Below are 15,381 nucleotides of genomic sequence, written 5' to 3' on the forward strand. Positions count from 1 at the left end.
AAAAGATTCATGAAAAGACGCTCAAAATCACTAATCATCAGGAAAATGCAAATCAAAACCACAATGAGATATCTATCACCTCACACCAGTAAGAATAGCTAGTATCAAAAAGACAAAAAATAGCAAGCGCTATCCTGTATTGTTGCTGGGAATGTAAAATGGTATGGCCACTGTGGAAGATAGTATGGAGGTCCCTGTTATTATTATATAATTAATATTAATTTAATAATTAATAGTGATAGTATATAATTAATCATTATTGGCTAAATAAATACTTGATTAAATTAATATTTATTAATTAATTTAATTAATTAAAATGCCATGTGACCCATTAATTCTACTTCTGGGTATTACCAAGAAAACAAAAACACTAATTCAAAAAGATATGCTGACTACATCCTTATTCACAAAAGCCAAGATATGGAAGCAATCTAAGTGTCCCTCAATAAATGAATGGATAAGGAAGGTGTAGTATATATATTAGTCAGCCATAAAAAAGAAAAAAATCTTGTTACTCACAACATGGATGGACCTACAGGGTATTGTGCTAAGTGAAATAAGTCGGTCAGAATGACAAATACACTATGATTTCACTTAACATGTGAAATCTAAAAACCAAAACAAAACAACATCAACAAAAAGCAAATAGACTCAAATACAGAAAACAGACTGGTGGCTGCCAGAGGGAAGGGGGGAGGTGGGATGGATAAAAATGGCGAAGGGGATTAAGAGGTACAGACTTTTAGTTATAAAATCGTGGAGATGAAAAATATAGCAGAAGGAATACAGTCAATAAGAGTAACTTTGTATGGTGCCAGGTGATGACTATATTTATCATGATGAGCATTTCATAATGTATATAATTGCAGAATCACCATGTTGTACACATGAAACTATTATGTCGATTATACTTCAGTAAAAAAAAGCACTCAACCTAACATTCCCTATTGTTCTATAATTTATAAAAAGGCTACTAAGTTAAATTTTATTTATTACAGATCTATTTAGTTATCTATTCATTAATTAAAATGATCTAGAAACTTCCAAGTTAAAATGCACAAATAAACTTGCATTATTAAGGCAAAATTATAGGATTTTATTAGGTAGAACCTTGGAAGCATGAAAATAACTTTAAAACATATCTTATTTATTTATTTATTTATTTAGAGAGAGAGATCACAAGTAGGCAGAGAGGCAGGCAGAGAGAAAGGGGGAAACAGGCTCCCCGCTGAGCAGAGAGCCCAATGTGGGGCTCGATCCCAGGATCCTGAGACCATGACCTGAGCCAAAGGCAGAGGCTTAACCCACTGAGCTACCCAGGCGCCCCAGATCTTAGTTATTTTGATAGATTTAATGTCTAAAATGAAATCCATACTTTTATTTTATTTTTCTGAAATTCTTTTCTTTAATCTTAAAAATAGGAGAATGATCTGGAACAAATTATTTTATCAAACTGCAGGCCAAATGAACCAAATCAAGTTCCTCTAAAGTGTCAACTATGCAACATAAATGTGAACTCAATTTAATTAGTACCAATAGTCTAAGAATTACACTAAATGCTAAAGTTAGATAAGCAGAAACTACCTATCCTCAAAGTGCTATGAATCGAACAGATCACAGTAATAATGTAGTACTTCATGCTATGTGGAATACAAGTATATGTGTCAAGGTACAGAAATAGTACTGTGAGGGCACCCAGGTGGCTCAGTTGGTTAAGCATCTGCCTTTGGCTCAGATCATAATCCCAGAGGGTCCGAGAATAGAGCGCCATGTCAGGCTCAGCAAGTCTGCTTCTCCCTCTCCCTCCACCCCTCCCCCTGCTTGTGTGTGCTCTTTCTCTCAAGTAAATAAAATCTTAAAAAAAAAAAAATAACACAATGGAATACTATGCAGCCATCAAAAGAAACGAAATCTTGCCATTTGTGAAAACGTGGATGGAACTAGAGCGTATCATGCTTAGCGAAATAAGTGAAGCGGAGAAAGACAACTGTCATATGATCTCCCTGATATGAGGAAGTGATGATGCAACATGGGGGGTTAAGTGGGTAAGAGAAGAATCAATGAAACAAGATGGGATTGGGAGGGAGACAAACCATAAGTGACTCTTAATCTCACAAAACAAAATGAGGGTTGCTGGGGGGAGGGGGGTTGGGAGAAGGGGGTGGGATTATGGACACTGGGGAGAGTATGTGCTTTGGTGAGTGCTGTGAAGTGTGTAAACCTGGAGATTCACAGACCTGTACCCCTGGGGATAAAAATATATTATATGTTTATAAAAAATTAAAATAATAATAATAATAAAATCTTAAAAAAAAAAGTACTGAGGAAGAAGTATTCAAATCTACAAGGAGAAGGGGAAGAATGTATAGGGAATATGAGCAAGGTTTTGAAGAATGAAAAACAATTCATAAGGTACCCGTCAGAAAAGGGCATTTCAGGGGCAGCTGGGTGGCTCAGTGGATTGGGCCTCTGCCTTTGGCTCGGGGTCATGATCTCAAGGTCCTGGGATCGAGCCCCACATTGGGCTCTCTGCTCGGTGGGGAGCCTGCTTCCCCCTCTTTCTCTGCCTGCCTCTCTGCCTGCTTGTGATCTCTCTGTCAAATAAATAAAATCTAAAAAAGGGGGGGGGCATTTTACAGAGATGAAGAAATACATACAAGAGCGAAGAGGCATAGTACAACATTGAATAATATGTGAAAAAAAATTGATATTGTTTAAACATAAAAAGGAGAAGGGAGGAGAGACTAGCACAGTTCTAGATATAAGGGACAGACAATATTTGTAAGAAATGGACTTGATCTGTCAGTGATGTTCACAGATGAACTCAGAAGAACTCAGGCGAAAAGGGGTAGGCTAGCAGAGGCTGAGTCAATAGTACTTTCTAGCTTAAGGCAGACAGAAAAAAATATGTTTTATTCATTGGATTTCTGCATAACAACTTTAGATGACGAAATATTTTGCTGGTAAGGGAAGCCTGAAAATCATTTTTTTCTGGGGTAAGATGGGGGTGGAATAGGTTTTAAGTGAATGACAGTCTCATTGGCATTTCAGATGTGTTACAACACTGTGAAAATGGTTGATGAAAATGGATGTTAAGAATCATCCAATAGCTATTTTTGTCTTTTGGGTTTTCTTCTACTCTTACAAAGTATAACGGGTTTTGATTTGAAAACAAAATTATGAGGGCGCCTGCATGGTGCAGTTGGTTAAGAGACATACTCCTGGTATCAGTCAGAGTCCTGAGATCAAGCCCTGTTTTGGTGTCTGCACTCAGCATGGAGTCTGCTTGGGAATCTCCCTCACTCTCCTTCTGTCCCTCCCCACCAATCTCTCTCTCTGTCTCTCAAATAATAAATAAATCTTTAAAAAATTATCTTTTCAACTGGAAATATAAGAAAAAACAAACGTAAAGTTGTATCTTAAATCAGTTTTCACAGTAAAGCAATCTACTTCTAAAGGGAAAAACAAGTAAGAAAATGTTGAGCTCTCACCATAGCACATCACCCAACCACTCCATCCCCTCATCCCTCCTACTCCCCTCCACTCCAACAGTCCTCAGTTTGTTTCCTGAAATTAAGAGTCTCTTATGGTTTGTCTCCCTCTCTGGTTTCAACTTATTTCATTTTTCCCTGCCTTCCCCTATGATCCTCTGTCTTGCTTCTCGAATTCCTCATATCAATGAGATCATATGAAATTTGTCCTTTCTCTGACTGACTTTATTTTTGCTTAGCATAATCCCCTGTAGTTTCATCCATGTCATTGCAAATGGCAAGATTTGTGTTTTTTATGGCTCTATAGTATTCAACTGTGCTATGGTGACCACTGTGAATTGTGTAAGGACTGATGAATCACAAACATGTACCCCTGAACAGACAATACATTATATGTTTAAAAATAAAATAAAATGGCAAAAAAAAGAAAAATATGAGCCGATGTAACTATAGTAAAATGAACATAATAAATATATGTTATTCCCAAAGATTTGGTACAGCTATACATCCTCGTAGATCAGATCAAAAAGAAAACAAGACTCATGTTCCTATACACCTCTCTGGATACTTGATGTAGCTCTCCATCTAGTCACACAGTACAGACTCCTGAATAGTTAATATATAAGGCTATCTTGGGTCAACCACGACTTTATTGACAACATGACAAACTTAAAAGAAGCTGGCTAAGTCTGTTTTTAGTACTTTTAAAATTATCTCCTTCAACTTATTTCTTTATCTTCATGTACTTTTTAGGTACTTCTGTATACAAGAAACCCTTTTGGTTTATGGCCCTGATTATTTTCTCCTTGCCATGTTTTCAACTGAATCCTGTGTTACGCTAGGCATATCAGTGAACATATCATGAAAGACACTAAAGTTAGCATCATTAAGCAACTTAGAAATCTGATCCCTAATGGATTTCTTGCCGTACCACAGATTCAATAATGTTACTAGTGAAACATAATGTGCTTTTTCAGTGCAGAAGATTTCCAACAAATTTCTATGTGCAAAAATGTCTTCACAATTTAGATGCTATTAATTCACCCTGACACTGATTAGCAAGAAGCCTATATTGTACTGGTCTTCTTTCTCCAAAAAAACAACTTACAGACTCATCTTCTTCCTCCTCATCTTCATCTGCATGGTGGAAGAAATGTCGGTAATTTCCTGAGTTTATTTCTGTATCTTCAGGCCCAACAAAGAATCTGGGGGCCTCACTCATTTTTATTTCATTTGATACAGATATAAAGCACTATACTAAAACTGCTTCTAAATAAACCATTCTCTCTATACTAGCAGACAGAGTTCTGTCGCAGCTTGTTTCTGCTTATACAATCACTTGGAATTGTGATGACAGTTAGTTGGCAAATGCTCTTCTGTTCTCAGATATCATTGCTTCATTGTTGATGAAGTTTAAAAGACAAAGAGTGAGGTTATTGCTTCAGTGAGTTGATGCAGTAATCTTTCTACCTAAAATGGAATAAAAAAATTAATTTTGGAGACTGTACTTCAAAAATATTTATTTAAATGACACTTGTAAAATCCTGATCAGTAACTTGATGCATACCTTCAAATGAAATGACATTTGCTTCCATAAAATATAAAAAATTAAGCTCTAATCTTCAATAATCTACATTTCAGCAATTTGACAAACTGATTCAAAATAAAAGCATAGTAGGGCGCCTGGGTGGCTCAGTGGGTTAAGCTGCTGCCTTCGGCTCGGGTCATGATCTCAGGGTCCTGGGATCGAGTCCCGCATCAGGCTCTCTGCTCAGCAGGGAGCCTGCTTCCTTCTCTCTCTCTCTCTGCCTGCCTCTCAGTGTACTTGTAATTTCTCTCTGTCAAATAAATAAATAAAATCTTTAAAAAAAAAAAAAAATAAATAAATAAATAAATAAATAAAAGCATAGTAACAAAATAACAAAGTAACAATAACAAAAATACACACTAAATTCTTCAAGTCCAAAAATATCTAACAAATGAGAAAATTATTCAAATTATAACAAAATTCCATTAAAAGCTAAATACCTCTGCAATGCACTTAAGAATACCTGAATAGAATGAGAAAAAACAAAACAAAAAAAAAACCATAAAGTGTAATGTGGGTTTAAAACCCACTGGCATCTATAAATCAATCTGAAATTTGATTAAAACAATTTTTAAAAGACTAACTAGAAAGTTCAGGAAACAAAACCGTTTTGCATTCTAATCTCAAAAAATCAACAAAATAAAGTTAGAATAAAAACAAGATTTCATTATAACAGCAGATCTTAAACTTTTAAAAATCAGAAATTCCTTGGCTAGCCTAATAAAATCTATAGATCTTCTCCTCAGAAAAACATATACATGAGTAAAAAATTCTGCAAACAATTTTATATGACTGACATCCAAGCTTTTCTATATAAACTGAAGCCTATGAACATCAGTTTAAAAACTCTCATATAACAGTGATATCTCAAAACATCTTTACCAAAGCTGTTTGTATTACTGTTCCCTTAGTCATATTAAAACTAATAACCTACCAAGATGAAACGATATATCAAATAATTCATTTGCTTATTGGTAATATAGTAAATTATTTGATCAAATATTCTTAGAAGCTGGATTATATGTTAAAACCACAAAGACTAACCCCAAAACTCTTTTTCCTAAAAATCTAATTCTAGTTTAATTGGTGACTCCCTATTAAATATTAAAACCCTAGAGTACCTAGCCAGGCTTCACTTTATGAAACTTTAAATTAAAATTTCACAGTGTTACAAAATTTGAAACAGTTGGTGATTAAAAAATTAAAGTAAAATACTTGCTCATGAATACCAAATACTGCTCAACTCTGATTTTTGTATTGGAAACTACCATGCTACTAAGTATCCACACTCAAAGAAGTGGTTCTCAAACTTCACATATCAGAATCACCAGAGGACTTGTTAAAATATTAAACTAAAAAAAAGTCTCAAAGTAGGACCCAATACTCTAAAAATTCCAAGGTGATGCTCATGCTGCTGGCCTGGAAATCACACATTGGGACGCACTGCTCTAGACTTTGACAAAATTGGGTAGATAGCTTTTGCTGATAACTGTCCTTAACTTAGTTAAGTTGTCCTTAGTTCTGTGTTCTTAACTAAGTTACTGAAACTCCAGCCACCATCTGTAAAATGGGATAAATCTCATTAATTATTATGCAAATTAAATGAAAATGAAGATACAATGGCATTTAGCACAAGGTAAGCATTTAGTAAATGTTAGCTATTTATTTATCTTGCGGGCTCTTATAATTAAGACCTAGATTCCTGACCTATCTTAATTGGCTCAGAACAAATACAAACAATTCAGTTTAGAAGGTACCTACTTAGCACCCATGTAATGAAGCCACAGAAACTCCTTTTTGCTGCTGCGGCTGACACTGGAGACTTCATGACATGTTTTCCAGTCTTACCACACTGCTTGAGACTACCACGAACACTACTGCCTGAAAAAAAACACTCCTCTCTTTAACAGATCTACCACAGTCAAAGCTGCTTAATTCTTAAAATGATACCACTGATCAAGCCTCAGTAATACCTAGTATTCATAAACCCACCTTTCTTGAAAAGCCTGATTTTCCTGAAACCCTAAAAGCAGTTTCCAATGCAAGTACTGTTGTAAATGGTAGCTCCAGTTCCAAGGCGCTATTAATGCAGCTACATAATAGGTTATTAAATAGGCTTCTGCATGCTGGCAAAGGCAGCCAAGCATCATTTAGAAGTGTATACAAGAAAGCCCATGCCAAGTTTCACAAAACCCTCACATTGATTTTTTTTTTCCTTCTTCAAACATTCATACACTATCTTTTTGCTGAGCCTGTCTGTCCTTCTACTTATAATTCACTATTGCCCCTGAAAGTTCCAATTCCTCCTTGAATAAACAACTGCAAAGTCTTCAACAAACGCTTTTCTGACAACTGTCATGCTTCTGACAACCCCTAAATACACATCAGCATCTTTCCCATCTTTCATGATCCACAGCATTTGAGATGTATCTCCCCAATTACCTGTTTCCATTAGAGTTAAGGTTTTTCCTCCACAAATTTTTATTGTGAAAGATTTGAAATATTCTGAAAAGTTGAGAGAATGATTCACTACACACATACATTCATATACTTACCACTAGATTCCAACAATTGCTAACATTTCACCATATTTACTTTCTATTTATATACACATATACTTGCTCTATCATTTGAAAGTTATAGACATCAATTTACTTCATTTCTATATACTTCAGTATGCATCTCCTAAAAATAAGGACATCCTCCTATATAACCAATTATGATTTCCACTTAGGAAATTAGTAGTTCCCTAATACTATGTATACGTAGCTGTGCCAGGGCTTTTAGAGAACAAGGACCTTATCTGTATATTCCTAGTACTTAATTGGTGCAGAGCACTTATGTGGGTGATCAATAAACGTCCCACCAACTGTTAAGTGTAATAACCTCACCACAACCACCACAAAAGTCATACGAGTTTAAAACCTAAAACAGCAAGATCTGACCATGCAACTCTGAAGGTTCTGCACATTAGCTTCGTCGTTTTTCAAAAAAAACCCATGCTGCAGTTGGTTTCTGAACTATTTATTTCTGCCTCACAATATGGAAGCTGCATGAGGACAGAGATCATTTCATAAGACACATAAATAGGCATATTGAATTCTTTTTTTTTTTTTTAAGGAAAACTATCTTCTTTTTTTTAATGAATACTTTCAACCACTGAAAATATTAGTGAAGAAACTGGAAGCAAAGAAGCATAATGGTAAGACAAGAGTAGGATAGGGGTGTCTGGGTGGCTCAGTGGGTTGCGGCCTCTGCCTTTGGCTTGGGTCATGGTCCCAGGGTCCTGGGACCGAGCCCCCCACATGGGGCTCTCTGCTCTGCAGGGAGCCTGCTTCCTCCTCTCTCTCTGCCTGCTTCTCTGCCTACTTGTGATCTCCATCTGTCAGATAAATAAATAAAATCTTCCCCACCAAAAATAAAAAATAGTATAATTAAGAATACAGATTATGGAATCTAATAAATGTGGTTTCTAATACACATTTAATAATAAGTTTAAATGTTTACTAGTAACAAAAGTGGTTTTAGTTAGGACAAGTTAAGTGGCCTCTCTCAGTCTCAGAACCTAGCTCAGTAAAGTGAAAATAATACTCTAATATAACTCATGGAATTGTTGAGAGAAGTATATGAGAAAATACGTAAAGCACTTGGCACAATTAAGAATTCAGTTACTGGGGCGCATGGGTGGTTCACTGGGTTAGAGCCTCTGCCTTCGGCTCAGGTCCTGATCCCAGCCCTGAGTCCCGTGCGACGAGCTCTCTGCTCAGCAGGGAGCCTGCTTGCCCCCTATCTCTCCCTCTCTCTGCCTGCCTCTCTGCCTACTTGTGATCTCTGTCAAATAAGTAAATAAAATCGAAAAAAAAAAAAAGAAAAGAAAAAAAATTCAGTTACTGACAACCGCCTGAAACAAAAACTGTATTTTTCACTGAAGTCTTTTCAATAGCAAAACAATACCCTATCCCAGGCAAAAAGATGCTGGGTACTAAAGCCAGCCACGCTTCCTCCTACTTCCCCCATCTAAGGCTTCCAGCACACTGAAGCAAAACAAGTATCACCCACAGGAATCCAAAGGTCGCCAACTCCCAGAAGTCGTCCAGAACCTAGTCCATGCGATCCTGAGGTCCCCACCCTCGGTCCTTCTCCCTCGAAGCGCGCGAGCTGCAGCCCACTCGAACTGATCAGGTGAGGCGGTGACCTGCCGTCTCCGTTTTTACTCTGGAAAAGCTGCAACGCGAGGGCCTTTCGGTTCTTCTGAAGTGGGGGGTGGGGGGGTGCGGGCGGCGAGGAGAAGAGGGGTCAAGACTGAGGGAGGGAAATCAAAACAGCCGTCGCTACCCTACCCACCTCAGTCCCCAGACTCGAGGCTGCCTACTCTGGAGGAGCGAGCCCACAGCCTGGAGTACCAGCCACGGAGTCCGCTCGGCAGTTTCCTTCGGTTTCTTCAGAAATGTCGGGTCCCTCCAGCCCAAGGAATACAGAAGCGAGGCAACCGCGGAGGAGAAAAAATGAGACGCGAAAAGACCCTCGGGGCTGGAGGGTCACGCCTCCGCGCCCACGCCGCCTTTCGCCCTGGCACACGCCCCTGGGAAGAGCGCGTGTCTAAGCTCCGCAAAGCGCAGAAGACAAAGCAACTAACTGCCCAGCAGCGGCCTCGGGTGACCGAGCTCGGCACCTCGGTTCTCCTCAGGGCTGAGTCCTCACCTGCTACCGCTGCAGCAGCCACGCAAGCTGCAGAAGAGAGCCGCGCCCTTCCCAGCTTTCGGCTTCCCCTTTAATCCCAGAGACAGAAGGCAAGCGGTCCGCGAAGGACTCCAGCTGTTAGCTTGGACGCAGGTCTTTCACTCCAGTAGCAGCTGTAGGGCCACACAGAGGTACTGCAAGGCACTACACCACCTCCCTTATCTCGGTGGGTCACGCCTCTCCCTGCCCGCCTCGGGTCTCACACAGAAACCTCACCGGGCGGAACGCTTTCCGGCAAGTGCCAAACGGCCTGCCCGGCCCCCATAAGCACACCCCCTCTTAAAGGCACGGTAGTTCCGTTTCCGGCAGCACCAGATAAGTCGCGAGAGGAAGCTTAAATCCTGTCGTTTGTGTGTAGGACCACTTTCGGTGAGTGGTCGTTCCGGTATTCTTTGTTAGAGGTATTGTTGTTGTTGTTTGTTTTTTTTTTTTTAAGTGAGGCATCCCCTGACAGTAATTTCGAAACCACTTGCATCGACTAGTTTAAGGAAGGGTTTAATTGACCGCGGAGATTGCGCAGGCGCTCTTGGGGAGAGAGGGCCTTGCTTGGGCGTTGCGGTGTCCCGCGCCAGCTGACTTGAAAAGGGGCGAGTTCTGGAGTTGGGCGTGGGGTGGTGCTTCGTCTGTGGGACCGAGGTTGGCTTTAGATCGTTTGGCTGGTCAGGCCAAGTGTAGCTGGACCTTGCCCTTAAGAATTGATGAACGAGTCGTTCAGACGCGCTGGAAATGCTCTCCGATAGTCAAAGTAGCGTCCGAGACCGCGAGCAGGTTGACCTGCCGCAGTTGGCGGACTCTGGAGAATTCTCCCCACTTGCCCTGACCATCGTTGTCGTTTGATCTGGAATATTGCCCTCGTGCCCCCAAATTAAAATTTCCTTTGGCGGGGGAAAATCGCCGAGTTCGGGGGAGAATCTAGTCCGGTAGTGTAGTTTAAAAGGAAAAGAACACCACCCTCAGTGTGAGTTTTCCTCAAATGAGCGTTTCTGGGCCAAAGTAGAGAAATCGTGTTCCAAAATGGAAATTCATGTATCCCGCGTGACTTTTGTGGGTCTGCTTCTGGAAGTGAGGGCATGTTGGTTCAACGAACTTGTAGGCTGAAGCGAAGCCGATTACAAGTGTTCCGGTGTCATTAGTTTTCCCATTCTTAGACCTGACCCAAAAAAATCGTGTTCCTCTTTTTCTCAAAGATTAGACTAAATCAGAAGTAAAAACTCTGATCACAAGTCAGTATGTTGAATATGTTGAAATACTGCAAAATTTAAGTTTTTAAGCTGGAACACATGCATGTGACAACTCTTTGGAGACTTAAGTTGTTGCCCTTGATGGGTTTTGTCCAGTTCTTACTTAAAGTGATACTTAACTGCTTTAGTTTTTGCATACGCAAGATAAAAACCAAAGGAATTAAGTAACAAATATTTACGCAACTACTTACTGATTTTATTTGACGTTGTCTTAGGGACCTAGCGTTAAAGCTTAACCAAATTTGACCCTGACAGTTCCTCTTGCAAAATCAGAACTTGTAATCAGCCACCTTCACCTCCTCTTGTCATCCCTACATATTTTAATACACAAGTACTTATTTAACACAAATTCTTAAAAATAAGGGCTATTTAAAGAAGGCTTAATATTTATTTTTATAAATTAAACCACTAATTCTCCCTTGTAAATGATACTTTTGTTTAATATTTGGATATGGGAAACTACTTGATTTATGTTTGTTCTACTCTTACAACTTAAAGCCTGCATTATTTCTGTATATTAATGCCAAATATTAGCAAATTTTAACCTATTTAGATGATTTTCATTTTTGTGAACTGATTTTTCTTATGTATTTAAGCTTGTGAACCACATTAGACTATAATTATTACAAAGTGTGCAACTCTTCAGTCTTCTGGCTTTCCTTGTTAGCATTAAAACATAAACATTACCATAAAACATTAATCACCATTAGTGAAAACGAGATTTTAAAATCTTTTTCCATGTAGATAGAGGTTTTGAGAAAAGAGTTTTCTATTATTTTGAACAGTTTGATATAAATGATAATAAATACTCTAACAATAATTATATGTTGAATTACCATTTGCAAGGGACTTTGCAAGTGCTTAATATCACTGATCCTGATATTTATGAAAAAGGAGGAATAAGTATTATTTTCTTTTTTCATATGTGATTACTGAAGCTTAGGTAGCTCATACACCACAAATTTTGACTCCTGAAAGCCATGACTTCGTAGACACACCCTACTTATATTGCCATATATATGTAAGAGAAGTAGTGTTTTCCTAAGTGCAATAACAATTACGTTTGGAACATGTGCTCTTTTTTTTTAATTCACTGCTATCTTTCCTATGAGGAGTGGCAAATAATTCTTTGCTCATTCGCAAATACGTGAGTGTCCACTGTGTCCCAAACTATGTGAAATGATATAAACATCAAAAATTAATAAGACGTTATGGTGAGTGCTGTGAAGTGTGTAAACCTGGCGATTCACAGACCTGTACCCCTGGGGATAAAAATATACCCTATGTTTATGAAAATAAAAAATTTTTAAAAAGTGAATAAGACTTCTGTCACTTTTTATATGTAATCTGAATTATTAATTACAAAATAATTTTACAACTTCACTAGAAGAGGCCTGAACCAAGTATTATGAAATCTGAGATTGACAGTAATGATGTTATTAGCATAGCGGAGAAAAAGCCAACAAAATTTGAAACAACAGAAAACAAGGCTCAGATGTCAGTGCCCCCACTCACTGTGTTGCTTTGAGCAAATTGGATAATCTCTCTGAAACTCTATTTTCTTATCTATAAAGTGGATATACAGCTAGTGCCTACTTCATAGGATGTTGTGAGGATCATCACAGTAAAGCATTGTATAAATGTTTTGCAATTCTTAAAAATTGCCTTTGCAGTTAATTAAAAATTCTCCTTTTTTAAAATATTTATTTATTTGACAGAGAGAGAGAGGTCACAAGTAGGCGGGGGGGGGGGGGGGAAGCAGGCTCCCCACTGAGCAGAGAGCCTGATGTGGGCCTTGATCCCAGGACCCTGAGATCATGACCTGAGCCGAAGGCAGAGGCTTAACCCACTGAGCCACCCAGGCGCCCAAAAATTCTCCTTTAATTAAAAATAATTATTCCTTGCCCCCGTAGTTTTGGCTTTTTCAGATGTCATTTAAATAATAGCATATAGTAGGGAGCCTTTTGTGTCTGACTTTTTTCATTTAGCATAAAAACATTATGGTTTTTAGATTTATCCCTATTAAGTATCTTTTTAGTTCGCTCATTATCAGTGCTGAGTATTATTTCACCATATGGATCTACCATGATTTACTTATCCACTCACCAGTTGCTGAACATTTGGTTTGTCTTCAGATTTCAGCAGTTAGGAATAAAGCTTCTAGAAACAGTCCCATACACATTTGTATGGTCATATACTTTAATTTCTCTTGACTTAAAACTGTTTTCCAGCATGTTTGTAACATTTTGTATTCTCACCAGCGATGTTCTGTATCCTTGGTAGTACTTAGTATTGTTAGCTTTTTTTCCTTTTCTTTTCTTTTCTTTTTTGGCCTTTTTGATAGATGTATAGCAGTATTTTAACACTTTTTGTTTTTTTAAATGTCTAATTGTGTTGAGCATATTTTCATGTGTTTATTCGCAAGTCATATTTTCTTTGATGAAAGGTCTGTTCACATCTTTTGCCCATTTTCTAAGTTGGATTGTTTGTACCTTATTGAGATTTAAGAATTCTTTACAATTTCTTTGCCATGATGAGGATGGAGCTAGAGATTTAAACAAGGCAAAATAAGTCAGAGAAAGACAAATACCATATTTCACTTATATGTGGAATCTAAGAACAAAACAGATGAACATAGGGAAAGAAAAAAAAGAGAGAGAAGCAAACCGTAAGAGACTCTTTAACTATAGAGAACAGAGAGTTGATGGAGGGAGGAGGGTAGGTGATGGGTATTAAGGAGGGCACTTGTGATGAGCGCTGGGTGTTCTATGTAGTGATGAACTACTAAATTCTACACCTGAAACCAAATTTACCATATATGTTAACTAACTAGAATTTAAATGAAAACTTGAAAGAAATAAGAGTTATTTATAAGTTCTGAATACAAGTTTTTTATTATATTTGTATACTGCAAATATTTTCTTCCAGCTGTTATTATTCTTTTCACTTTCTTAACATTGCCCTTAAAAGAACAAAAGTTTTTTGGGGCGCCTGGGTGGTGCAGTTAATTAAGCATCTGACTCTTCATTTCAGCTCTGGTCATGATCTCAGAGTCATGAGATCAAGCCCCTGCAATGAGCTTCGTGCTGTGGTGGTTTCTGCTTGAGATTCTCTCCCTCTGCCCCTTCCCTCCTGCTCCTGCTCAACTTCTCTCTCCTCTCGCTCTCTCGCTCTCTCTCTCTCTCTCTCAAATAAATAAATAAATAAATCTTTAAAAAAAAATAAAAGAACAAAAGGTTTTTGGTTTTTTTTTAGCTTTGTATTCCCATAACCTAGTGCATATAAGGATTTAAGGACTTGATAAATGAATGAACAAATAAAAAGTTACGTGGATGAAAGGCCTGACAACTGCAGTAGTGAGTAAAACATAAGAAGCTCTTCAGTGGTAGAAAGGTCAGGAGAGGTTGAGATCGCTTCAGATTCAGACATCATGAAAGGCTTGCTTCAGTGAGGTGCTAAGAGATTTATTTTGAAAAATGGTTAAGACTTAATCAGGTAGGGGCACCTATGTGGCTCAGTTAGTTAAGCATCTGCCCTGGACTCAGGTCATGATAGCTGAGTCCTGGAATCAAGCCCAGGCTGGGCTTCTTGCTTCCCAAGCTGGGAATTCTGCTTTTTTCTCTCTCTCTAATAAATAAAATCTTAGGAACAAAAAAAAAAAGATTTACTCAGATAAAATTGGAAGGATAAACCATTCACAGGGGAAATGGTGACATAAACCAAGGTACAGAGAGTGGTTGGGATGTGGGCAAAGGTATATAAAGAAGGCGAGAGGAGAAACTGAGCTTGTTTTGTGCCAGGTTGTAGAGGCTTGGCTAAATAGTTCAGACTTTGTCAGTAAGCAGTGGAGATGGCCAAGGGCAGTCTTTAATAGTGTCTACTCTGTCTAATAATTCATTTGGAAGATAAAAATATGCTTAGGACAATGAATAGTTTTTAAGTTTCAAGGTAACTGTCAAATAATCACCCCTTTAGTGTTCTTTTCTTTACTAAGACAGCCAACCCTTATATAACACACTTTTGAAATACAAAAATATGTGGAAATTTTCTGATTTTTATGTCTTCCACCATTAGAAGAGTCCACTCTACCTTAATGTTGACAACAAACAAACAAACAAACAACAAAGCCAAAAACCTCAGAGAACTCAGTTTTCAAAATTTTGTTTATTGATTTCTTCTATTCCTTGAACTTTTGTACTATGCGCTTGCTCTGAGGAGCAAAAGTTCTATGTTGATGTATTTTCAGTTCTTCAAAAGTTAAGGGTTTGAAAGTGGAAAGATTAATTTTAGTGAATAGACTTTCTGAACATGAATCTTTGCT

The 15,381-nt window shown here is 38.0% G+C and overlaps 2 protein-coding genes across 21 annotated transcripts in view; one reads left to right on the top strand and one right to left on the bottom strand.

Moving 5' to 3' along the window:
- The window catches only part of PPIP5K2 (diphosphoinositol pentakisphosphate kinase 2), a 79,201-nt gene extending 69,308 nt beyond the window's left edge, over positions 1 to 9,893 (bottom strand). For 16 of the 18 annotated variants that reach the window (XM_032335627.1, XM_032335622.1, XM_032335615.1 and 13 more), the window contains exons 1-2: positions 9,781 to 9,893; positions 4,600 to 4,961 (exon numbers count right to left, since the gene is read on the bottom strand). In XM_032335627.1, coding sequence (XP_032191518.1) covers positions 4,600 to 4,713 — 114 coding nt within the window. In that variant the 5' untranslated portion in view covers positions 4,714 to 4,961; positions 9,781 to 9,893. Of the gene's footprint in view, positions 1 to 4,599; positions 4,962 to 6,840; positions 6,961 to 9,138; positions 9,282 to 9,780 lie in introns of those variants that run through there. The other 2 variants (XM_032335609.1, XM_032335611.1) reach the window with 2 other exon arrangements.
- A 200-nt stretch (positions 9,894 to 10,093) lies between these two features.
- Positions 10,094 to 15,381, top strand: part of GIN1 (gypsy retrotransposon integrase 1) — a 28,704-nt gene continuing 23,416 nt past the window's right edge. The window contains exon 1 of one of the 3 annotated variants that reach the window (XM_032335630.1): positions 10,094 to 10,188. The gene's annotated coding sequence lies outside the window, so the exon portion shown is untranslated. Of the gene's footprint in view, positions 10,221 to 15,381 lie in introns of all 3 variants that reach the window. The other 2 variants (XM_032335628.1, XM_032335629.1) reach the window with 2 other exon arrangements.

The sequence above is a fragment of the Mustela erminea genome, chromosome 3 (genome assembly GCF_009829155.1).
Source record: "Mustela erminea isolate mMusErm1 chromosome 3, mMusErm1.Pri, whole genome shotgun sequence".
Classification (NCBI taxonomy): domain Eukaryota; kingdom Metazoa; phylum Chordata; class Mammalia; order Carnivora; family Mustelidae; genus Mustela; species Mustela erminea.